This window comes from Panulirus ornatus, chromosome 20 (genome assembly GCF_036320965.1).
Source record: "Panulirus ornatus isolate Po-2019 chromosome 20, ASM3632096v1, whole genome shotgun sequence".
Classification (NCBI taxonomy): domain Eukaryota; kingdom Metazoa; phylum Arthropoda; class Malacostraca; order Decapoda; family Palinuridae; genus Panulirus; species Panulirus ornatus.
The window spans coordinates 45,388,861-45,416,576 of NC_092243.1; the positions used below are offsets into that span (position 1 = coordinate 45,388,861).

General features: G+C 40.0%; 1 protein-coding gene across 26 annotated transcripts in view; it reads left to right on the plus strand.

Annotated features, from left to right (window-relative positions):
- Positions 1-27,716, plus strand: part of LOC139755976 (uncharacterized) — a 734,338-nt gene that overhangs the window by 172,019 nt on the left and 534,603 nt on the right. The window contains exon 6 of one of the 26 annotated variants that reach the window (XM_071674842.1): positions 19,841-22,828. The exons of 24 other annotated variants lie outside the window; for them this stretch is intronic. In XM_071674842.1, the coding sequence (XP_071530943.1) occupies positions 19,841-19,912 (72 nt within the window). In that variant the 3' untranslated portion in view covers positions 19,913-22,828. Of the gene's footprint in view, positions 1-18,866; positions 19,812-19,840; positions 22,829-27,716 lie in introns of those variants that run through there. One more of the 26 variants, XM_071674846.1, reaches the window with a different exon arrangement.

Here is a 27,716-nt window from a genome sequence, read left to right on the forward strand (position 1 = left end):
TGTTTCTCACGCAAATTCTTTAAAGGAAACACCTGATTCACGCATCCTCTGCCACTTCTTAAACAGTATTGTTCTTCCCCAATTTGATGCACTGTACATGTCGTCACCCCTCTCTTCCTACTCATACATACATCTTACTCTTCTAATGAAGACCTATCACTGCTTACAGCACATACAAATTCTGTTTCCCTTGAGTATTTCTCACACATTTTCTTTGAAGGAAACACCTGATCCACACATCTTCTACCACTTCTTAAACAGAATTGTTCCTCCCCAGTTTGTTGCTCTGTAATGCCTTCACCCTTTCAGTCACTGCCCTCTCATACAACTTGTCAGGTACACTCAACAGACTTATACATTTGTAGTGTGAACACTTACCTTTGTCTCCTTTGCCTTTTTACATTTGTACTATACGTGCATTCTTCCAGTCTTGAGGCACCTCATCTTAACCCATGCATACATTGACAACCCTAACTGTCAACAATGGAAGAAGAAAGAGAGATGTGTGAGAGGTACTTACAATAGAGCCCAAGTGATAGGAAATATACAAGAGAAAATGACAGTAGGTCAAGAGGAAAGTGCGGGGGCTGAAAAAGAGGGCAAATGAGAGCTCTTCTAAGGAAGTATCAGCAAACTTAAGGGAGAATAAAATGTTTTAGGAGATTAATAGTGTGAGAAAAACAACAAATGGGAACCTCAGTGAAGTGGGCAAATGGAAAATTGATGTTAGGCATTGATGAGGTGAAGAGGAGATTGAGTGAGTGCATGATATGAAGCAATGCTGAATGTGTTTGATGATAGGGTGGCACATTAGGGTGTTTGGGTTGGAAAGGTGTGTGAAGTGTTAGACCCATGGTAAGTGGTTCGATAAAAGGAGAAGAGGTGGTAAAAGCATTGCATGAGATGAAATGTGACAAGGCAATGAGTGGAATTTGCAGTTACATTTTTTAAGAAAAGGGTGAGTGTGTTGTTGATTGGTTTGTTAAGATTTTCAGTGTAAGTATGGATCATGGTGAAATGCTTGAAGATTGGTGGAATGCAGGTATAGTACCTTTGTATAAAGGCAAAGGGGACAAAGGTGATCGTTCAGATTGCAGAGGTATTAGTTTTTTGAGTGTACAGGTTAAGCTGTATAGGCAACTGGGGGTTTAGAAGATGGCTGAAAGGACAGAGGATCAGAGTGGGGAGAAACAGTGTTGTATCAGTATTAGGAGTGGATGTGTGGATCAGGTTTTTGCTTTGAAGAATGTATCTGAGAAATACATAGAGAAAGAGAAGGATTTGTATGTAGCATTTATGGGCATTGAGAAAGCATATGATAATGTTGATAGAAATTCTTTGTAAGAGGTGCTACAAATATATGGCATGAGAGGAGAACATTGAGGAAGAAACTGAGGAGTTTTCATCAAGAGAACAAGGTGTATGCATGAGTAGGTAGAGAGGAAGGTAAGTGGTTCCAGGTGAAGGTGGGTCTGTGGCAGGGGTGTGTGATGTTCCTTTGCCATTTGATCAGTTTATGGATGGGGTGGTGAGGGGTGAATGAACCAGTCTAGGAGAGGGGAGCAGGTATGCAATCTGCTGATGATAAGGCACTGATAGCAGATTCATATGAGAAACTACTGAAGCTGCTTTCTGAGTTTGGGAGAATGTGTAAAAGAAGAAACTTGATAGTCAGAGTGATTAAATGCAAGATTATTCAGTTTCTCAGTGAAAAGATTATTTGGTGTGTAAGCTTGCATGGAGAGAACCTGGGAGTGGATATGGCAGTGAATGGAACCTTGGGGGCTGAAGTGAATCATAGGTTTGGGGGAGAGGAGCAAGTACTTGGGAAGATTAAGGAATAGATGGAATGAGAGGTCACGATCTGTAAGGGCAAAAATTGGTATTTTTAATGGTGTTGTATGGATGTGAGGTGTGGATCTCAGACAAAACTGTAAGAGATCAGGTGGGTGTGTTGGAAAGGAAATGTTGTGTGGAGAATTTGTGGGGTACGGAGGTTTGATAAAATAAGAAATGATAGGTTTAGAGAGGGGTTTGGTAGTAGTGAGGGGAGGAAGTGTGAGGAAAGGATGACTTCAGAAGTTACTTATGTCAAAAGTGGAGGAAAGAAGGAAAAGGTGAAACATCTGAGGAGGAGGTGGAAGGATGGAGCAAATCATGCCTTGAAGGCTTGGGGCTTATGTGATTTACACAGACATTGCAAAATCATGTGACAAATGTGACCATGGTGGCATAGCACATAAAATGCAAAAGATGGATATATATAACATTTTAACTAATAGGTTGTATGATAGTAGAAAATGTTGGAGAGATTGGACCCTGCACATATAGAATTCCCACACCATACAATGCAAACAGGTAATCACACACACACACACACTTAAAACCTTTAAGTTTTCGTAAGAGTTTGCTGAATTGGATGGTGAACAGTTCTACAAGAGATGTAAGGATGGTGCAATCATGGGATATAACAAGGAAATCAAGTAAGAAATTTGTTCATAGTGCATGAATGGAATGGGATGACTGATGACATGTTTAATTTGCAAATTCAAATTCATACAAAGTTCACCTAATTACAAAAACAGTTTTAAATGTAAATATGATTATGATTATACTGTTTGATAAATGTAAATATAATTATACTGTATGAAAACATTACAAAATATTACAAGAATATACATGCAGGCTGTGGTGGTGAATTTAGTAGTACTGAGTTTTAGTTGGAGTGTGGAGAGTAATATAAATCACTTTCATACCTTGAAACCATTAGATTTTCCATAATTGGTAATATTCTGCTGATTTGAAAACGGGATATTGAATGGCTTGATGGTTTGTTTGATGGAGATTCTCCATAATCTCTTCCAATATTGATTTTATCAGTTTTGGTGAACACCATTAATATGGGACATGTTTTGCAGATACTGAACTTAAGATTAAAGAACCGAAGAGATTTATACAATAGAAACCAATGAAAGAAGCCTGTTGTGAGAGCCCATAGTATTGGAGCAAGTTATTTGTAAGGGAGGGAGGGTTTACTCCCTCAGTGCCTGCCTCTTCCTTACCATTACTGCTATTGATTCTTTCATGTTTATGTTGGACAGTGATACTATAGAGTGTATTTTACATATACTGAATATGAGATTAAAGAAGGGAAGAGATTTACACATAACGTTGAGTCAAAAAGTCAACTGCGAGGGCTCATAGTGGTGGAGCAAGAGCATGCAGGAGGAGGGAACAAAAGTGTACTCACCTTCTACCACCACCACCACCACCTCAGCTTTCCCTTCCAACCTCTCTAATGGAAGTGGCTGTTTACTTTTACAACAGATTACTTTTATATATAAATGTGGTGTGTTCCATGTCATTGAGATGATGATGGTACACAAGTTCATTAATTGCATAGTAGAGGTGTTTTCAGAAAAAAATATTTTAAGAATTTATTTTTGTTTTGTGTTTGCACTGAAATAAGTAATTAGTGTGTAAGATTTACTATAATAACACTGAATACTAGACTGAATATCAGACAGATGTAGGTGCTATTATAAACCAGTTGTATGATGTGAAAGACTTTGAAGTAATAATGTTTAAAGAACACAAAAAACAGTAATGCCTTATGCAGAAGAATGGCAGGGTGCATCCAGTGGGTCTTCAAGACAAGAGAAGAAACACTAATGTGGATATTCATTCAAAGCACGTATTCTTTCGCAGATTGAATAATGCATCCTTCTAAGTGGGGAAAATTGCAGAATTAGAAAATGTTCAGAGATTTTTCATAGCCCATATTAATGTAGTAAAGGATGTGAATTTCTAAGAACAAATGAAATTCCTGTGGCTATACTCCCTGGAGCACTGACAGTACAGTTATATCATCTGTCCCTGGAAAATCATCGAATGTATGGCTCCCAACTTACATTTGGAAATAACATCTTACTGGCATGACAGGCATGGAAGATTTGTAAAATACTGCCTCTGAAATCCAAACATGCATTATGCACAAAAAGAAAACACCTTAAACATTTGGTGAAGTCCAAACATGCATTATGCACAAAAAGAAAACACCTTAAACATTTGGGGTCCAAGTCTCATCAACACTGCAAGCTACCATCAGAATTAGGATGGAATGTACAGCAGAGAAGTTTAAGAGTGCACTGAACAAGTACCTACAAAATGCACCAGCCTGAGGGCCCTGGATTCCAACAATTTGGTCGATCAACGACCAAATCCTGCAGCCTAGTCCCAGCCTGGGCTGTTTGGGGGTGAGTGCCTCCTGAAGACTGCAATACATATGCAACAAGTGATGGAGACAACATTACAGTATGAGAATCTGGGTTAGATTGCCACCTTACATGGGAAGGAGGTAGGGAAAGATGACTTTGGTGATTATTCCCTCCATCAGCCTTTCCTGTTCATCATATTTTGCCAACATCACATCAGCTTGCCCTTCCAACCTCTTGTATGGGATTGGTCATTGACAGTACTGTATTTTTTTTTAATACATTATTTAGGTGTTTTTTTATGAACGCTGTTTTTACCCATTTTTTCACAAATATCATCCATTATGCAGTTTATTCCTTGGTGGATGCCATTGCTTGCAAGGGAGTCACTATTGGTGTCCACTTGTTCACCAGAGCAGTTGCCCACTGTTGAAATCTACCATTTTTTTTTTTTTTTTATTTTTCTTTGACTGCATTGTTTGATTATTATTCTTGAACTCTGGATAAGTGAGTTACCGAATAGTGAAATACTATGTAGCAGGGACTAGATGCAGTCTCAAGTCATTCCTTGGTAACAGTTTTGGTAGTGTCTCTGGCCCTTTGTAATGCTCTCAGCAGATTAATCCAACCCATAATTATTGTGTACATGTCATTTTCATTTCACAAGCTTTGATCTGTGCAAAAATGGACATATGAGATGAGAATGGATGGGGTGTCATGACGTAGACTGAAATCTTTCTTAGTAGATCTATGCTGATGCTGTTGTCTTAGATATGTTATGAAAGTTAGACATAATGATAAATCGTTTTGCATAAGAGTTTAGATAGACACAGTGATCAATAATTTTGCATAAGTGTGCTAGAGAATGTTTATGTAAATGGATGGTTCTTTTGTTCAAGGAGTTGGTTAATCCCAGTATAATTTAATGTATTTGTATTCATGCTCCATTTCTTACATTTTAAACTGGAAGAATGGGTTTGTAATTGAAGATCTATTTTCATTACCTTTGACTGCATTCCTTGACTGTCTTTTCCTGTGATTGCATTCCTTGACTGCTAATTTTGCTGCAGTTTGCACTTTATTCAAAGAAACATGGAGCCTTTCACCTCTGGATTTGTCTCACTAAGTGGTTCACTCTTTATTTGTAAAGAATGTAGATATATTTTTTTGTATGTATATGTATGTATAGTGTTGCTGCTGACTTGTATTGTTTCTGGTAATTTTAAGGTAAGCATTTTGATATATTTGTTTTTAAGCTGTTGTTGATATAGTTTACACAGCAGTTTTAAAACGTTGTTACATGTGATGTGTAACCAACCTTTTGAGCTTGGGCAAATAGTTCCAGCTAAATACTGTTTGGTTGTACTGTAATGGGGTTTGTTTTTGAATGATTATTGTCACTGATTAAAGGAAATATAAAAAGAAGGAAATTGTTAGCAGCTGCTGAAGACTTTGACTTAAGGTAGAGATGGAGGATATAAGTAGCAAAATGGAAAGATTATGTAGTTTTAGCTGCTATGATTTGTAGAAAATGTACCTTGATTGGTTACCTACAGGACTGTTGATGTTTTACTTTTCATAGTGTTATGATTGGAAATACCACTGGGAGTACAGTACCATATGATTTGATAATTGTTAAACATAAGTGAATAGAGTAAATCTATATGTATATATCCTTATATGTACATACATTTATGTGTACTTATATATGTGTTTACAGTATATAGTTATACATATATATATGGAAACACATATGTATATATGTATATGTATAGTAAATCCTGGGCCTTTTGCAAGGTTGCATTATGAGACCCTTGTGGAAGGTGCAAATTGGGAAGGGTGTTAACAGTACTTATGTAGAAAAAAGTATGCAACAAGAACATCCTAAAGTAATCAGAAATGGAGTATATGAGAAAAATGATAGATACAGTGCATTTATAAAAAAATTCACATGAGAAAATGATGTATGAAAACACCTGCAAGAGATAGTAGAATCATCAAGGAACCCCTTGGTATGGTGCTATAAAGGACGTTTGATGGTGCCAGTAGTGTCCCTCTTCCTTATAGGACAATAAAGATTAGGAAAGTAGGGGAAAGGAAGTGGCAGCATCTGCTGTGTAGGTCACTACATCATTGGGGTCCTTGATGCTGATAAGCAAGGTGGAGGAAGTAGGTGTTTATATTGTCAGTAATGGTGAATTGCTTCTGGTTAGGCTGCAGCCAGTGAGTAATGCTTCTGTATTAAGCAGCCCTTACCCTCTCCTGGTGCAGCATGTATACTTGGTAGCCATCAGCCTTTCCTGGTACAGCATCTCATTTGGCAGAATTGAATGGGTGATTTTGATGTTAACAGTTGTTCTTTCCTCTAAGTCTGGATCCAAATCAGTGAACTTTTGCTTCTTTTAGTTATCTTAAACATTCAGCCAGAGTTTGGGCAGTGATGAACTTATTTGGGGCATTATCTTCCAGCAGTTGCTCTAGCTCCTTCTCATTTGTCAGTCACAGCAGTTCATCTGGCATCAACCCCACCTCATGGAATTAAAGATGATTGACAACATCCTCCTCTCTGATGTCTGTTAACTACTGCTGCCTCTCACTCCTTATGTTGAATGCCTCATAGGCATGTATCATCTACTGCCAGGTGGTCTTCTATACAGGATTTAGGGTGTGTTTGGTTACAGATTTGCTGATAGTTTTCATGGATAAGACACTATATCAACACACTTTCACCATTATTTCAGTGGTCATTGTCCTGGGATTCATGTTTTGCACAGCATTGAATTGAATGCAGGCTCTTGAATTGTTTAGTGACTCCCTGGGCTATAGGCTGAATGATGGAGATGCTGTTATGTTGGAGGAATGTGAACTTGATCAAGTCATGCAGGTTATTCAGAAAAAACAAAGTGGCTGAGCTTGCTGTCCTCTTGAATTCGAGTTTTAACTCTGAAATTCCTTGAATCTTACAATGCTGGGTAATAGTAGGGATGGTATGATTATGATGCTAGTCTTCTCCAATTCTGAATCCATCAGAGCCTGCCTATTACATTTTCAGTGTAGTTCAAGTCTCAGTTTCACCTGCAATGCTGTTGGTGTCTCTCTGGTGATTGAGCATAGGAGTCTTATTGTTGCTACCTGTAATATTAGTGTTGTGAACATAAGGTAGAGCTCATCTTTGATCCTACCTAGTTACAGCTGTTATAATGGCAATGAAAATTCTGTGGCTTACACCCACCATCTTCAGTTGTTTTTTAACTTGGGATGAAAGGTATTGGCTGCCTCTCAGTTTGGGTTAGCGGCCTATCCAGCAAAGACAGTGTAGTTAAGTGTATGCTATTTCTGAAATGGTCCAGCCACATTGTATTGCTTGCTAACTCAGGCTTAGGATTATGGTACTATTCACTTGTTAGCACAAATGTGTGTGAAAGCCGTACCCTTTTCCCATAGCACAGCACCTGATGTAAGCATGATAATCTTTGTTTGGTGTTGTATCCACAGGGTGATGGCCTTTACATATTCATGTTTAATGCCCTTTTGAAGCCTTGATTCCTTGAATACATTGGAAGTGCTGTACGTTTCATTGATGTAGTCATGCCCTTCTTTTTTTTGAGTGTAACACAGATTTTTTAAGGCTATATATGTGAGCAGTCTTGCTAATCTTAGCAGGTTTGAGTTTTTCTTGAATTTTGATTGAAATTGTAGTTTGCAAATTTTCCGTTCTATACTTGCGAGGGATGGGGAACAGTGAAGTCACATATTTTATCCTCCAGGAACAGATGTTATAGTGTTGGAAGATAAGAATCCCAGAATATTTATCACAACAAAGGATGGAAAAGGTGTTTGTAATTGAATAAGGGTAGCAGATGGAGGGCACAAATACAAATTACTGTAACTAAGCCAGTTAATAGAATTTACTGATAATTTTTTTTTGGTCAGTTTTATGCTTCAAACTCAGTCCAAATAAAAGATAAAATTAAATGACATGTCAACAGTTTATTGAAATCAAGCACAAGAACATTCTGTCTGACATTGCCATCAATTTTCTAGGCAATGCTTGAAGTATGAATTTATCTGTATCTTCATGTTTTTTACATAGCATATGTATTATTATGTTATCTTTAATTTGTGGTTCATTATAAGAAACACTAATAATAACTGCATTTAACCTGCTCATGAAAGCTTTATTTACATATGTTATTCCTATAAAAGATGCATCAGGAATGAATGAAGGCAAGCAAGTATGAATATGCACACATGTGTATATGTGTATGTATATGTTGATCCCAGGAATACTCAGCAAACTTATACCTCTGTAATTTGAGCACTCACCTTTATCCCCTTTGCCTTTGTACAATGGCACTATGCAAGCATTCCGCCAATCCTCAGGCACCTCACCATGAATCATACTTACATTTAATAACCTTACCAACCAGTCAACAGTACAGTCACCCCCTTTTTTAATAAATTCCACTGCAGTGCCATCCAAACCCGCTGCCTTGCCGGCTTTCATCTTCCGCAAAGCTTTTACTACCTCTTCTCTGAAGAATGTATGTGAGAAATACTTAGAAAAGCAAATGGATTTGTATGTAGCATTTATGGATCTGGAAAAGGCATATGATAGAGTTGATAGAGATGCTCTGTGAAGGTATTAAGAATATATGGTGTGGGAGGCCAGTTGTTAGAAGCAGTGAAAAGTTTTTATCGAGGATGTAAGGCATGTGTACATGTAGAGAGAGGAAAGTGATTGGTTGTCAGTGAATGTAGGTTTGTGGCAGGGGTGTGTGATGTCTCCATTGTTATTTAATTTGTTTATGGATGGGGTTGTTAGGGAGGTAAATGCAAGAATTTTGGAAAGAGGGGCAAGTATGCAGTCTGTTGTGGAGGAGAGAGCTTGAGAAGTGAGTCAGTTGTTGTTCGCTGATGATACAGTGCTGGTGGCTGATTCATGTGAGAAACTGCAGAAGCTGGTGACTGAGTTTGGTAAAGTGTGTGAAAGAAGAAAGTTGAGAGTAAATGTGAATAAAAGCAAGGTTATTAGGTAACGTAGGGTTGAGGGTCAAGTCAATTGGGAGGTAAGTTTGAATGGAGAAAAACTGGAGGAAGTAAAGTGTTTTAGATATCTGGGAGTGGGTCTGGGAGCTGATGGAACCATGGAAGCAGAAGTGAATCATAGGGTGGGGGAGGGAGCGAAAATTCTGGGAGCCTTGAAGAATGTGTGGAAGTCGAGATCATTATCTCAGAAAGCAAAACGGGGTATGTTTGAAGGAATAGTGGTCCCAACAATGTTATATGGTTGCGAGGCGTGGGCTATGGATAGAGTTGTGCGCAGGAGGGTGGAGGTGCTGGAAATGAGATGTTTGAGGACAATATGTTATGTGAGGTGGTTTGATCGAGTAAGTAATAATAGGGTAAGAAAGATGTGTGGTAATAAAAAGAGTGTGGTTGAGAGAGCAGAAGAGGGTGTTTTGAAATGGTTTGGTCACATGGAGAGAATGAGTGAGGAAAGATTGACCAAGAGGATATATGTGTCAGAGGTGGAGGGAACGAGGAGAAGTGGGAGACCAAATTGGAGGTGGAAAGATGGAGTGAAAAAGATTTTGTGTGATCGGGGCCTGAACATGCAGGAGGGTGAAAGGTGTGCAAGGAATAGAGTGAATTGGAACGATGTGGTATACCGGGGTCAACGTGCTTTCAGTGGATTGAACCAGGGTATGTGAAGCGTCTGGGGTAAACCATGGAAAGTTCTGTGGGGTCTGGATGTGGAAAGGGAGCTGTGGTTTCGGTGCATTATTACATGACAGCTAGAGACTGAGTGTGAACGAATGTGGCCTTCGTTGTCTTCCTAGCGCTACCCCACACACGAGGGGGGATGGGGTTTTTATTTCATGTTTGGCAGGGTGGCAATGGGAATGAATAAAGGCAGACTATGAATTATGTACATGTGTATATATGTATAAGTCTGTGTGTTTATATATATATATACGTTTAGATGTATAGGTATGTATATTTATGTGTGTGGACGTGTATGTATATACATGTGTATGTGGGTGGGTTGGGCCATTCATGTGTCTGTTTCCATGCGCTACCTCGCTAACGTGGGAGACGGCGACAAAGCAAAATAAATAAATAAGTGAAAATAATATGTTGATATGTATATGTATGTATATGTGCATGTAAGGGCGTTTATGTACATTTATGTGTGTATGAGTGGATGGGCCATTATGCATCTGTTTCTTGGCGCTAACTCGCTGACAATGGGAATGGCAGTTAAGTATAATAAATATTTATTTTATTATACTTGATTGCCGTTTCCCACGTCAGCAAGTTAACACCAGAAAACAGATGAAGAATAGACCATCCACACACACACACACACACACACACACAAACACACACACACACACACACACACACACACACACACACACACACACACACACACACACACACACATATTATTATTATTATACTTGGTCGCTGTCTCCCGCGTTAGCAAGGTAGCGCAAGGAAACAGACGAAAGAATGGCCCAACCCACCCACATACACATGTATATACGTACACACCCACACACGCATATATACATACCTATACATTTCAACGTATACATACATATACATACACAGGCATATACATATATACACATGTACATATTCATACTTGCTGCCTTCATCCATTCCCGTCACCACCCCTCCACACACACACACACACACACACACACACACACACACACACACACACACACACACACACACACACACACTGCACATGAGGTAGTGCTAGGAAAAGACAGAAAAGGCCACATTCGTTCACACTAAGCCTCTATCTGTCATGTGTAATGCACCAAAGCCACAGCTCCCTTTCCACATCCAGGCCCCACAAAACTTTCCATGGTTTACCCAAGATTCTTTACATACCCTGGTTCAATCTGTTGACAGCACGTCGACCCCGGTATACCACATCGTTCCAATTCACTGTATTCCTTGCACGTCTTTCACCCTCCTGCATGTTCAAGCCCCGATCACTCAAAATCTTTTCACTCCATCTCTACACCTCCAATTTGGTCTCCCACTTCTCCTCATTCCCTCCACCTCTGACACATATATCCTCTTGGTCAATCTTTCCTCACTCATTCTCTCCATGCGACCAAACCATTTCAAAACACCCTCTTCTGCTCTCTCAACCACACTCTTTTTATTACCACACATCTCCCTTACCCTTTCGTTACTTACTTGATCAAACCACCCCACACCACACATTGTCCTCAGATATCTCATTTCCAGCACATTCACCCTCCTCTGCACAACTCTATCTATAGCCCATGCCTCACAACCATGTAACATTGTTGGAACCACTATTCCTTCAAACATATCCATTTTTGCTTTCAAAGATAATGTTCTCAACTTCCACACATTCTTCAACTCTCCCAGAACTTTCGCCTCCTCCCCCACCCTATGATGACTTCCCCTTCCATGGTTCCATCTGCTGCCAAATCCACTCCCAGATATGTAAAACACTTCACTTCCTCCAATTTTTCTCCATTCAAACTTACTCCCCAATTGATTTGTCCCTCAACCCTACTGTACCTAATAACCTTGCTCTTATTCACATTTACTCTCAGCTTTCTTCTTTCACACACTTTACCAAACTCAGTCACCAGCTTCTGCAGTTTCTCACCCGAATCAGCCACCAGTGCTGTATCATCAGCAAACAACAACTGACTCACTTTCCAAGCTCTCTCGTCCACAACAGACTGCATACTTGCCCCTCTCTCCACAACTCTTGCATTCACCTCCCTAACAACCCCATCCATAAACAAATTAGATAACCATAGAGACATCACACACCCCTGCCGCAAACCAACATCCACTTAGAACCAATCACTTTCCTCTCTTCCTACATGTACACATGCCTTACATCCCAAATGAAAACTTTTCACTGCTTCTAACAACTTACCCCCCACACAAATTGACAGCACATCAACCCCGGTATACCAAATCGTTCCAATTCACTCTATTCCTTGCATGCCTTTCACCCTCCTGCATGTTCAGGCCCCAATCACTCAAAATCTTTTTCACTCCATCTTTCCACCTCCAATTTGGTCTCCCACTTCTCATTCCCTCCACCTCTGACACATATATCCTCTTTGTCACTCTTTCCTCACTCATTCTCTCCATGTGACCAAACCATTTCAAAACAACCACTTTTGCTCTCTCAACCACACTCTTTTTATTACCACATATCTCTCTTACCCTATTATTACTTACTCGATCAAACCACCTCACACCACATATTGTCCTCAAACATCTCATTTCCATCACATCCACCCTCCTTTGCACAACTCTATCTATAGCCCACGCCTCGCAACCATATAACATTGTTGTAACCACTATTCCTTCAAACATATCCATTTTTGCTTTCCGAGATAATATTCTCAACTTCCACACATTCTTCAACACTCCCAGAACTTTTGCCCTCTCCCCCACCCTATGATGACTTCCCCTTCCATGGTTCCATCTGCTGCCAAATCCACTCCCAGATATCTAAAACACTTCACTTCCTCCAATTTTTCTCCATTCAAACTTACTCCCCAATTGATTTGTCCCTCAACCCTACTGTACCTAATAACCTTGCTCTTATTCACATTTACTCTCAGCTTTCTTCTTTCACACACTTTACCAAACTCAGTCACCAGCTTCTGCAGTTTCTCACCCGAATCAGCCACCAGCGCTGTATCAACAGCAAACAACAACTGACTCACTTTCCAAGCTCTCTCGTCCACAACAGACTGCATACTTGCCCCTCTCTCCACAACTCTTGCATTCACCTCCCTAACAACCCCATCCATAAACAAATTAAATAACCATGGAGACATCACACACCCCTGCCGCAAACCAACATCCACTTAGAACCAATCACTTTCCTCTCTTCCTACATGTACACATGCCTTACATCCCAAATGAAAACTTTTCACTGCTTCTAACAACTTACCCCCCACACAAATTGACAGCACATCAACCCCGGTATACCAAATTGTTCCAATTCACTCTATTCCTTGCATGCCTTTCACCCTCCTGCGTGTTCAGGCCCCAATCACTCAAAATCTTTTTCACTCCATCTTTCCACCTCCAATTTGGTCTCCCACTTCTCATTCCCTCCACCTCTGACACATATATCCTCTTTGTCACTCTTTCCTCACTCATTCTCTCCATGTGACCAAACCATTTCAAAACACCCACTTTTGCTCTCTCAGCCACACTCTTTTTATTACCACATATCTCTCTTACCCTATTATTACTTACTCGATCAAACCACCTCACACCACATATTGTCCTCAAACATCTCATTTCCATCAAATCCACCCTCCTTTGCACAACTCTGTCCATAGCCCATGCCTCGCAACCATACAACATTGTTGGAACCACTATTCCTTCAAACATACCCATTTTTGCTTTCCGAGATAATGTTCTCGACTTCCACACATTCTTCAAGGCTCCCAGAATTTTCACCCCCTCCCCCACCCTATGATCTACTTACGCTTCCATGGTTCCATCCGCTGCCAGATCCACTCCCAGATATCTAAAACACTTTACTTCCTCCAGTTTTTCTCCATTCAAACTTACCTCCCAATTGCCTTGACCCTCAACCCTACTGTACCTAATTACCTTGCTCTTATTCACATTACTCTCAGCTTTTCGCTTTCACACACTTTACCAACTCAGTCACCAGCTTCTGCGTTTCTCACCGAATCAGCACCAGCGCTGTATCATACAGCAAACAACAACTGACTCACTTTCCAGCTCTCTCGCCACACAGACTGCATACTGCCCCTCTCTCCACAATCTTGCATTTCACCTCCCTAACAACCCCATCCATAACAAATTAAATACCATGGAGACATCACCACCCCTGCCGCAAACCAACATCCACTTAGAACCAATCACTTTCCTCTTCCTACATGTACACATGCCTTCATCCAAATGAAAAATTTCACTGCTTCTAACAACTGTACCCCCACACAAATTGACAGCACATCAACCCCGGTATACCAATTGTTCCAATTCACCTATTCCTTGCATGCCTTTCCACCTCCTGTGTGTTCAGGCCCCAATCACTTCAAAATCTTTTTCACTCCGTCTTTCCACCTCCAATTTGTCTCCCATAACTTCTCATTCCCTCACCTACATTCTTCAAGGCTCCCAGAATTTTCGCCCCCTCCCCCACCCTATGATCTACTTACGCTTCCATGGTTCCATCCGCTGCCAGATCCACTCCCAGATATCTAAAACACTTTACTTTGGAGACCAAATTGGAGGTGGAAAGATGGAGTGAAAAAGATTTTGTGTGATCGGGGCCTGAACATGCAGGAGGGTGAAAGGCGGGTAAGGAATAGAGTGAATTGGATCGATGTGGTATACCGGGGTTGACGTGCTGTCAGTGGATTGAATCAGGGCATGTGAAGCATCTGGGGTAAACCATGGAAAGCTGTGTGGGGCCTGGATGTGTAAAGGGAGCTGTGGTTTTGGGGATTATTGCATGACAGCAAGAGACTGAGTGTGAACGAATGAGGCCTTTGTTGTGTTTTCCTAGCGCTACCCCGCACACATGAGGGGGGAGGGGGATGGTATTCCATGTTTGGCGAGGTGGCGATGGGAATGAATAAAGGCAGACAGTGTGAATTGTGTGCATGGGTATATATGTATGTGTCTGTGTGTGTATATATATGTGTACATTGAGATGTATAGGTATGTATATTTGCGTGTGTGAACGAGTGTATATACATGTGTATGGGGGTGGGTTGGGCCATTTTCTTTCGTCTGTTTCCTTGCGCTACCTCGGAAACGTGGCAGACAGCGACAAAGCAAAATTAAAAAAATATATATAGATATATATTTTTATATATATATATATATATATATATATATATATATATATATATATATATATATATATATATATATATATTTATATATATATATATGCACCTGGGCTGAGAAGAAAGATCATGAGAGGCAAGTGTTTTGGGAGCAGCTGAATGAGTGTGTTAGTGGTTTTGATGCACGAGACTGGGTTATAGTGTTGGGTGATTTGAATGCAAAGGTGAGTAATGTGGCAGTTGAGGGAATAATTGGTATACATGGGGTGTTCAGTGTTGTAAATGGAAATGGTGAAGAGCTTGTAGATTTATGTGCTGAAAAAGGACTGATGATTGGGAATACCTGGTTTAAAAAGCGAGATATACATAAGTATACTTATGTAAGTAGGAGAGATGGCCAGAGAGCATTATTGGATTACGTGTTAATTGACAGGCGCGCGAAAGGGAGACTTTTGGATGTTAATGTGCTGAGAGGTGCAACTGGAGGGATGTCTGATCATTATCTTGTGGAGGCTAAGGTGAAGATTTGTATGGGTTTTTAGAAAAGAAGAGTGAATGTTGGGGTGAAGAGGGTGGTGAGAGTAAGTGAGCTTGGGAAGGAGACTTGTGTGAGGAAGTATCAGGAGAGACTGAGTACAGAATGGAAAAAGGTGAGAACAATGGAAGTAAGGGGAGTGGGGGAGGAATGGGATGTATTTAGGGAATCAGTGATGGATTGCGCAAAAGATGCTTGTGGCATGAGAAGAGTGGGAGGTGGGTTGATTAGAAAGGGTAGTGAGTGGTGGGATGAAGAAGTAAGAGTATTAGTGAAAGAGAAGAGAGAGGCATTTGGACGATTTTTGCAGGGAAAAAATGCAATTGAGTGGGAGACGTATAAAAGAAAGAGACAGGAGGTCAAGAGAAAGGTGCAAGAGGTGAAAAAGAGGGCAAATGAGAGTTGGGGTGAGAGAGTATCATTAAATTTTAGGGAGAATAAAAAGATGTTCTGGAAGGAGGTAAATAAAGTGCGTAAGACAATGGAGCAAATTGGAACTTCAGTGAAGGGCGCAAATGGGGAGGTGATAACAAGTAGTGGTGATGTGAGAAGGAGATGGAGTGAGTATTTTGAAGGTTTGTTGAATGTGTTTGATGATAGAGTGGCAGATATAGGGTGTTTTGGTCGAGGTGGTGTGCAAAGTGCGATGGTTAGGGAAAATGAGTTGGTAAACAGAGAAGAGGTAGTAAAAGCTTTGCGGAAGATGAAAGCCGGCAAGGCAGCAGGTTTGGATGGTATTGCAGTGGAATTTATTAAAAAAGGGGGTGACTGTATTGTTGACTGGTTGGTAAGGTTATTTAATGTATGTATGACTCATGGTGAGGTGCCTGAGGATTGGCGGAATGCATGCATAGTGCCATTGTACAAAGGCAAAGGGGATAAGAGTGAGTGCTCAAATTACAGAGGTATGAGTTTGTTGAGTATTCCTGGCAAATTATATGGGAGGGTATTGATTGAGAGGGTGAAGGCATGTACAGAGCATCAGATTGGGGAAGAGCAGTGTGGTTTCAGAAGTGGTAGAGGATGTGTGGATCAGGTGTTTGCTTTGAAGAATGTATGTGAGAAATACTTAAAAAGCAAATGGATTTGTATGTAGCATTTATGGATCTGGAGAAGGCATATGATAGAGTTGATAGAGATGCTCTGTGGAAGGTATTAAGAATATATGGTGTGGGAGGCAAGTTGTTAGAAGCAGTGAAAAGTTTTTATGGAGGGTGTAAGGCATGTGTACGTGTAGGAAGAGAGGAAAGTGATTGGTTCTCAGTGAATGTAGGTTTGCGGCAGGGGTGTGTGATGTCTCCATGGTTGTTTAATTTGTTTATGGATGTGGTTGTTAGGGAGGTGAATGCAAGAGTTTTGGAAAGAGGGGCAAGTATGAAGTCTGTTGGGGATGAGAGAGCTTGGGAAGTGAGTCAGTTGTTGTTCGCTGATGATACAGCGCTGGTGGCTGATTCATGTGAGCAACTGCAGAAGCTGGTGACTGAGTTTGGTAAAGTGTGTGGAAGAAGAAAGTTAAGAGTAAATGTGAATAAGAGCAAGGTTATTAGGTACAGTAGGGTTGAGGGTCAATTCAATTGGGATGTGAGTTTGAATGGAGAAAAACTGGAGGAAGTGATGTGTTTTAGATATGTGGGAGTGGATCTGGCAGTGGATGGAACCATGGAAGCGGAAGTGGGTCATAGGGTGGGGGAGGGGGCGAAAATTTTGGGAGCCTTGAAGAATGTGTGGAAGTCGAGAACATTATCTCGGAAAGCAAAAATGGGTATGTTTGAAGGAATAGTGGTTCCAACAATGTTGTATGGTTGCGAGGCGTTGACTATGGATAGAGTTGTGCGCAGGAGGATGGATGTGCTGGAAATGAGATGTTTGAGGACAATGTGTGGTGTGAGGTGGTTTGATCGAGTAAGTAACGTAAGGGTAAGAGAGATGTGTGGAAATAAAAAGAGCGTGGTTGAGAGAGCAGAAGAGGGTGTTTTGAAATGGTTTGGTCACATTGAGAGAATGAGTGAGGAAAGATTGACCAAGAGGATATATGTGTCGGAGGTGGAGGGAACGAGGAGAAGAGGGAGACCAAATTGGAGGTGGAAAGATGGAGTGAAAAAGATTTTGTGTGATCGGGGCCTGAACATGCAGGAGGGTGAAAGGAGGGCAAAGAATAGAGTGAATTGGAGCGATGTGGTATACCGGGGTTGACGTGCTGCCAGTGGATTGAATCAAGGCATGTGTATGGGGGTGGGTTGGGCCATTTCTTTTGTCTGTTTCCTTGCGCTAACTCGCAAACGCGGGAGACAGCGAGAAAGCAAAAAAAAAAAAATATATATATATATATATATATATATATATATATATATATATATATATATATATATATATATATATATATATATATATGTGTATATATATATATATATATATATATATATATATATATATATATATATATATATATATATATATGTATTTATTTATTTATTTCGCTACCTCGCTAACGCGGGAGACCGCAACAAAGCAAAATGATAAAAAAAAAATTTATTTATTTATTTATTTATTCACTTATTTATTTATACTTTGTCGCTGTTTCCCGTGTCAGCGATGTAGCGCAATGAAATAGATGAAAGAAAGGACCAACCCACCCACATACACAAGTATATACACACACACACACACACACACACACACACACACACACACACACACACACACACACACACACACACATATATACATACCTATACATCTCAACGTATACATATATATACACTCACAGACATATACTTATATACATATGTACATAATTCATACTTTCTGCCTTTATTCATTCCCTTCACCACCCCGCCACACATGAAGTGACAACCCCTCCCCCGGCATGTGCGCGAGGTAGTGCTAGGAAAAGACAACAAAGGCCACATTCGTTCACACTTAGTCTCTAGCTGTCATGTATAATGCACCGAAAACCACAGCTCCCTTTCCACATCCAGGTCCCACAAAACTTTCCGTGGTTTACCCCAAACGCTTCACATGCGCTGGTTCAATCCATTGACAGTACGTCAACCCTGGTATACCATATCGTTCCAATTCACCATATTCCTTGAACGCCTTTCACCCTCCTGCATGTTGAGGGCCCGATCACTCAAAATCTTTTTCATTTTATTGAGTGTGTGATCAAGAATATTCCTTTGAGTCTGTGGGAAATGAAACACAATAAGTTCCCAAATGCACTTTCATATAATAATCACATCATCACAGGTGATACAAGAAAGAAATATAACAGTCACTTGATATGCAATGAAGACACGTAGCTGGACACCATTTGGAGAATAAGTGGCTACCCGAATGGAGGTCTGGTGTATTCAAGTCTGGCAACATGCATATCATAGATTTATTATGTGGACAAGAAGGGGAAGTGTTTACAGATTTTATCAACAATAAAGCTAACCAGTTTGTTTAGACCTTTACCAATATTAATGTTACAATTCTTTGAAAAAATGTTACAATTCTTTGTGTATTTGATGATAGAAGATTCAGTGATATTTTTTGTGGTACAGGAGTTCAGAGCTAATAAATGAGATGGCAATACTCCAGTCAATACAGTGGTTATGATTTTTAACATGATTAAACAAAGCTTTTGATTCTTGTCCTGTTCTTATTTATTGCCAGCCAATAAACATACAGATGAAAATGAAATATGTGCTGCAGCTTGTGGTTAGCACTGGCGGATACTCCCAGTACCCTAATGTTATGTAACTTCTTACATCAGCTAAACTTATCTAGCTATCCTTTTCTTATTTGAAATGGTTCTGGCTCATCTACATTGTCTTTTTCACTTAAATGCTTTTAGACTTTCAGAGCTTAAGACCTTGCCTGAAGGTTACTAAGGCTTCTTTTCTTCTTTGTCTCATGCTCTATGTATAACGAGAGCATTTTCTCCATCTTCACAAGTGGATTTCTCACCCTTGTGGTTACCTTGGAAGACAGTGAACTAAAGTGGATCTCAGCACTTCAGATTTTCTCTGCATTTGTTTTAATGTTGCTGATTGTAAATCACTGAAGTTGTAAGCACAAAGCACGCCCAATTGCTGACACTCACTCACCAGCGTTAGCACATAAGATTTCTAGCTTTGTTTTGTAAGCCAAAGAGGTTCTCTTCCATTTATCTGCTGGTTTTAGGGTAGCAGATGTTACTGGATATTTGGATGCCGTATTAACAAATACAATTACAGTCGGTTGCAGGAAATAGCACAAATCCTCACACATTGGTAGTAACTGCAAGACTGACCCGCTGGTGGGAATGAAAGAAACTCCATCCAGGACTCATGCTTACTCCACTCACCAACCCTTACTGAAGTTTTGGCTCACATTACCACACACACCTGCATAGCAAATTTTGACCAACTGTAAAGAGGGACTGGCAGAAGAAGGTTCCTCGCATAATAGCGAAATCGCAAATAGTGATCTCGCATGAAGCAATGACTAGATGTATATATATGTATGTATGATAGTATGACAATCACAATAGTCTGTGATGATTTCATGAAAGGGTTATCAGACTTCAGAAGGAGTTCAGAAATTTTTTTTATTGAACCTTTACAATACACGTTTCACAGAGGAAATCTGCCTCATCAGGTGTAAATAATTCATAATATTTTCAAAAAACACAAGCACAAAGGCTTGTAAATCCTCTTACTGCCATACCAGAGTAGAAATTCTTTCAGTGAAGTGTTTACATCTAATGAGGCAGATTTCCTGTAGGAAATGTGTATTGTAAAGTTTCAATAAAGAAAATTATCTGAACTCCTGCTGATGTGCGATTACCCCTTTATATGTATTTATGTATAAGATATACAATAGGGAATGCATATGTTTTCTTCTGACAAGGAATTGAAAGACTTCTCTGTTTATGAATTCATTTTTTGAAGAAGCTGATAAATCTTATTTATATTTAGTATGATGAAAGTCCATGAAATGTTTCATTCTGCTGTAGAAAAGGTACTATATACCTGTATTCCAATTAACATACAGTTTAGGGTAATTTAGTTTAGGCTTAATAATTCTTATATGTATGGTATAAAAGTTTTGTAAGTGAATAGAAAATTTTTGCAAATCAGCATTTTTAAAGCAGATACTGCTATATACTTCAGTAAAATAGCAGGCAAATTATACAAATGTATAAATCATACTCATAAGAACTGGTACAGTGTGTGTTGGGGAAATTCCTCCTTATCACCATAGGTCCATGTTTCCATTAAATACAATGCTTTGTATGTTACACATGGAGTTGGGGCTTTGCCATTGGCACACAAGCAAACATCATAGAAACTGAGGACTTGAAGTTTGTGAAACGTTCATGATGTTTAATGCCTAGCTAGTAAGTAAACATTTTCCTTTAGTGTTATTTCAGAGGTTAGTCTTCTCATGTTCAATGATTTTCTCTTGTAGTACACTTTCCAATGATTTTTTGGAAATTTTTAAAGAATTCAACAATGTTCTCTTCAGACAGACTTACTAATTTTCTTGCAACTTCTAGCAGATTCTTTGATTTGTAAGATTCTCATGTCACTGTAAGAAACCATATGCCCAGTCTTTTTGAGGTAAATTATTTTCTTACTGTGGCACTTTGTGTTCAGCTTTTCAAACATAAGACTGAAGAAATTATAGTGCTTGTGTATAGCAAAGACATAACCAAAGTTTCCTTAGGTTAGAGTTTTCTGTACAATCACCACTGTCTTTTGAGATAGGAAAGCAGCTTTTCTTCTTGGCTTCCTATATCCCATTGACTTGCCTGATGGACTATTGCTTAAGGTCATTTGTGGAATCTTGCTCTTCCTGGCTTTGTTGGATAGGTATACCCATAGCTATAGATGACATTGTTGCCTGCATGTACTCTTGGATGTACTGCATTCTGGATGTTCTATTAACAGGCAGCTTTCATCTCCTTGGTACCTTCCTGTATATAGACTAAATACCAGCACTTCTTTGACATTGTCATTACTGATACAATATTTTATATGTTTAGCAGAAATATTAATGATAGAAGTGGGTATGTCTTGATTCAGCCAATCACAAAATCTTTAATAAAGTCCATTTATGGACTCAAACAGTTCTCTCTTTGATTATATATACCCCACATTTGTAAGTGAGTAACCACATTTTAAAATGCTTCAGAGGAGAGCTTTGCTAACATTTTATAGATATAGCTTGCGGTAATTGTAGTGTATGGTGTAAGTAAAAACTTCCTCTAACAATTCCTTGATGTCTTATCTGGTACTCGGAGAAGCATGTTCATTCAATTGCTTTTTTCATTGTTTTAGAAATCTAGTGCCTGTATGTTAAGTGCACTTTGTGAATAGAAATGATTCTTAAAAATAAAAAATAAAGAAATTGCTAGATAATGGGTAGCATATTCATCTGAAAAAAGTTTATTTAGTTAGATATATATTTGTGATTTGAAATTTTTTAACACTTTCTAATTACCCTTCATTATCCAAGTTCCACCGGTATCCATTGTATAAACTTAGTTAATTACTTCCCACCCAAGGAAATTCTTTCTTTATAAAACTCTTGCAGTGCTCAGGATGCCAGCCATGTCCACTAGACAGGGCCATAGGTCAAAAAGTGTAGTGATTTTGTGTGTTTGAGTGTGTGTGCCTGTGTCTGTGGGGGGGTTGGGGTGCAAGTCAGCTGAACTGCATGTGTTTACTATCTTCAGTGTGGTAGTTGCTCTTTGGGTATTAAGGATCCTGGAATGTGTTGAATGGGTGTTTGTAATAATGTAGGGAAGGGTGATGTCCATTACATAGACAGAAAAGCATGATTCATGTCAGGGGAATGTGGTTTCATATGGGTGTATGCCTAGGGTAATTGGAAATGAATTAGATCTATACATGTATTTTATTTATGATTGCCCTAGGAAAAGTTTCTATGAAACATTTCTGGTTTTATCCAGAACCATTTTAAAGGGTCTTGCATCCAAAGGCTGCATTATTTCCATTTGCAGTGGTACAGTCTTGCCAGAGGTAACTTTTCACTAGCAGTGTAAGCTTTTGCAGTCAGAGTTCAGTAACAAACACACACACACACACACACACACACACACACACACACACACACAGTATATAAATCTTTTTTTTTTGTTAGCCATTTCTTATGCTAATTAGTGACAGGAACAGACAAATAGTATGCTCACCAAGACACCACCAAACCGGCAAACACATCAAGATATACTACAGAAACCACATGTCTAGAGACTACAAGACAGATGAGATCATCAAGGATGTTGTACACAGAAATGTCCACCCCACAGACCCGGAACAACAAATTGCTCTCATCATCTACTAAAAGGCAATCAAAACAGCCCACTCTCTGCTTCATAACAGACCAAGATGCCCCATCAGGAGGACCATATCATTTACCAGCACAGCTGCAGCAGTGAGGAGAGTGTACCTCACTCATACATTGGAATGACTTGGACCAGATTATCAAGGTGCCTCATCTGTCACCTGCAGAATGGAGCCATCAAGAACCACTATGCCATTCTACATAACTCCCACCTGACATGACAAGACCTGGATGAGAACACCAAGATCATCGACAGAGAACAAGATCCTCGCTGTCTCTTGTTCCTAGAGGCAGTTTGCATCATCAAAAAAGAACCTGCAATAAACTGGCAAGTCGAAGATTTTCAAATCTTTCCATCCTCAAAATGCCTCATAAGCCTAATCAACTAAGTAGCCAATGAGTTATCAGCTTAGCCAATCAGCTCTGCCCATCTGTCTCCACCTGATCCGCCAGAATCATATATAAGTAGCCACCCACGACAGAACCATGAGATCCAGCCTGAAGATAGAACAAGATAGTTCCGAAACATCACTGTCCTGTGGGGAACTCCTGAAGAAACTTCAAGAAGACCACCGAAAAATTGTATGGCAAACAGAAAATGTACATAAGAAAATAAATGAAGGAGAATGTGCCTTAGCTTTCAACCTTGTATGTTTGGATGGTATTGCAGTGGAATTTATTAAAAAAGGGGTGACTGTTGCTGATTGGTTGGTAGGGATATTCAATGTTCAGTGTATGTATGGATCATGGTGAAGTGCCTGAGGATTGGTGGAATGCATGCGTAGTGCCATTGTACAAAGGCAAAGGGGATGAAGGTTAATGTTCAAATTACAGAGGCATACGTTTGTTGAGTTTTCCAGGGAAATTATATGGGAGGATATTGATTGAGAGGGGAAAGGCTTGTACAGAGCATCAGACTGGGGAAGAGCAGTGTGGTTTCAGAAGTGGTAGAGGATGTTTGCTTTGAAGAATGTATTTGAGAAATACATAGAAAACAGGTGTATTTGTATGTAGTGTTTGTCGATCTAGAAAAACAGATGTATTTGTATGTAGCATGTGTGGATCTGGAGAAGGCATATGATAAGAGTTGATAGAGATGCTTTGTGGAAGGTTTTAAGAGTATATGGTGTGTTGATGTGGAAGGTAAGTTGCTGGAAACAGTGAAAAGTTTTTACCAAGAATGTAAGGCATGTGTACGAGTAGGAAGGGAGGAAAGTGATTGGTTCCCAGTGAAAATCGGTTTGTGGCAGGAGTGTGTGATGTCTCCTTGGTTGTTTTTATTTGTTTATGGATGGGGTTGTTAGGGAAGTGAAGGCAAGAGTTTTGGAGAGAGGGGCAAGTATGTGGTCTGTTGTGAATGGGAGGGCTTGGGAAGTGAGTCAGTTGTTGTTCGCTGATGATACAGCGCTGGTCGCTGACTGGGTGAGAAACTGCAGAGGTTGGTGAATGAGTTTGGTAAAGTGTGTGAAAGAAGAAAGTTTAGAGTAAATGTGAATAAGATCAAGGTTATTATGTTCAGTAGGGTTGAGGGGCAAGTTGATTGGGAGGTAAGTTTGAATGGAGAAAAACTGAAGGAAGTGAAGTATTTTAGATATTTAGGAGTGGACTTAGCAGCGGATGGAACCATGGAAGCGGAAGCGAGTCACAGGGTGGGGGAGTGGGCGAAGGTTTTGTGAGCATTTAAGAATGTGTGACAGGCGAGAACGTTATCTTGGAGAGCAAAAATGGGTAAGTTTGAAGGAATGGTGGTTCCTACAATGTTATATGGTTGCGAGGCATGGGCTGTAGATAGGGTTATGTGGAGGAGGGTGGATGTGTTGGAATGAAATATTTGAGGACAATATGTGGTGTGAGGTGGTTTGATCAAGTAAGTAATGAAAGGGTAAGCGGGATGTGTGGTGATAAAGAAAGTGTGGTTGAGAGAGCAGAAGAGGGTGTTTTGAAATGGTTTGGGCACATGGAGAGAATGAGTGAGGAGAGAGTGACCAAGAGGATATATGTGTCGGAGGTGGAGGGAACGAGGAGAAGAGGGAGACCAAATTGGAGGTGGAAAGATGGAGTGAAAAAGATTTTGTGTGATCGGGGCCTGAACATGCAGGAGGGTGAAAGGAGGGCAAGGAATAGAGTGAATTGGAGTCATGTGGTATACAGGGGTTGACGTGCTGTCAGTGGATTGAATCAAGGCATGTGAAGCGTCTCGGGTAAACCATGGAAAGCTGTGTAGGTATGTATATTTGCGTGTGTGGACGTGTGTATGTACATGTGTATGGGGGGGGGGGGGTTGGGCCATTTCTTTCGTCTGTTTCCTTGCGCTACCTCGCAAACGCGGGAGACAGCGACAAAGTATAAAAAGAAAAAAAAAAAAAAAAAAAAAAATATATATATATATATATATATATATATATATATATTTTTTTTTTTTTTTTTTTTTTCATACTTTGTCGCTGTCTCCCGCGTTTGCGAGGTAGCACAAGGAAACAGACGAAAGAAATGGCCCAACCCCCCCCCCCCATACACATGTACATACACACGTCCACACACGCAAATATACATACCTACACAGCTTTCCATGGTTTACCCCAGACGCTTCACACGCCTTGCTTCAATCCACTGACAGCACGTCAACCCCTGTATACCACATGACTCCAATTCACTCTATTTCTTGCCCTCCTTTCACCCTCCTGCATGTTCAGGCCCCGATCACACAAAATCTTTTTCACTCCATCTTTCCACCTCCAATTTGGTCTCCCTCTTCTCCTCGTTCCCTCCACCTCCGACACATATATCCTCTTGGTCAATCTCTCCTCACTCATTCTCTCCATGTGCCCAAACCATTTCAAAACACCCTCTTCTGCTCTCTCAACCACGCTCTTTTTATTTCCACACATCTCTCTTACCCTTACGTTACTTACTCGATCAAACCACCTCACACCACACATTGTCCTCAAACATCTCATTTCCAGCACATCCATCCTCCTGCGCACATCTCTATCCATAGCCCACGCCTCGCAACCATACAACATTGTTGGAACCACTATTCCCTCACACATACCCATTTTTGCTTTCCGAGATAATGTTCTCGACTTCCACACATTTTTCAAGGCTCCCAAAATTTTCGCCCCCTCCCCCACCCTATGATCCACTTCCGCTTCCATGGTTCCATCCGCTGACAGATCCACTCCCAGATATCTAAAACACTTCACTTCCTCCAGTTTTTCTCCATTCAAACTCACCTCCCAATTGACTTGACCCTCACCCCTACTGTACCTAATAACCTTGCTCTTATTCACATTTACTCTCAACTTTCTTCTTCCACACACTTTACCAAACTCAGTCACCAGCTTCTGCAGTTTCTCACATGAATCAGCCACCAGCGCTGTATCATCAGCGAACAACAACTGACTCACTTCCCAAGCTCTCTCATCCCCAACAGACTTCATACTTGCCCCTCTTTCCAGGACTCTTGCATTTACCTCCCTTACAACCCCATCCATAAACAAATTAAACAACCATAGAGACATCACACACCCCTGCCGCAAACCTACATTCACTGAGAACCAATCACTTTCCTCTCTTCCTACACGTACACATGCCTTACATCCTCGATAAAAACTTTTCACTGCTTCTAACAACTTGCCTCCCACACCATATATATATATATATATATATATATATATATATATATATATATATATATATATATATATATATATATATATATATATATATTATCCCGGGGGATAGGGGAGAAAGAATACTTCCCACGTATTCCCTGCGTGTCGTAGAAGGCGACTAAAAGGGAAGGGAGCGGGAGGCTGGAAATCCTCCCCTCTCTTTTTTAGATTTCCTAAAGAAGGAACAGAGAAGGGGGCCCAAGTGAGGATATTCCCTCAAGGGCTCAGTTCTCTGTTCTTAACGCTACCTCGCTAATGCGGGAAATGGCGAATAGTATAAAAAAAAAAAAATATATATATATATATATATATATATATATATATATATATATATATATATATATATATATATATATATTTATTAAAAAAGGGGGTGACTGTATTGTTGACTGGTTGGTAAGGTTATTTAATGTATGTATGACTCATGGTGAGGTACCTGAGGATTGGCGGAATAAGTGCATAGTGCCATTGTACAAAGGCAAAGGGGATAAGAGTGAGTGCTCACATTACAGAGGTATAAGTTTGTTGAGTATTCCTGGTAAATTATATGGGAGGGTATTGATTGAGAGGGTGAAGGCATGTACAGAGCATCAGATTGGGGAAGAGCAGTGTGGTTTCAGAAGTGGTAGAGGATGTGTGGATCAGGTGTTTGTTTTGAAGAATGTATGTGAGAAATACTTAGAAAAGCAAATGGATTTGTATGTAGCATTTATGGGTCTGGAGAAGGCATATGATAGAGTTGATAGAGATGCTCTGTGGAAGGTATTAAGAATATATGGTGTGGGAGGCAAGTTGTTAGAAGCAGTGAAAAGTTTTTATCGAGGATGTAAGGCATGTGTATGTGTAGGAAGAGAGGAAAGTGATTCATGTGAGAAACTGCAGAAGCTGGTGACTGAGTTTGGTAAAGTGTGTGGAAGAAGAAAGTTAAGAGTAAATGTGAATAAGAGCAAGGTTATTAGGTACAGTAGGGTTGAGGGTCAAGTCAATTGGGAGGTGAGTTTGAATGGAGAAAAACTGGAGGAAGTGAAGTGTTTTAGATATCTGGGAGTGGATCTGGCAGCGGATGGAACCATGGAAGCGGAAGTGG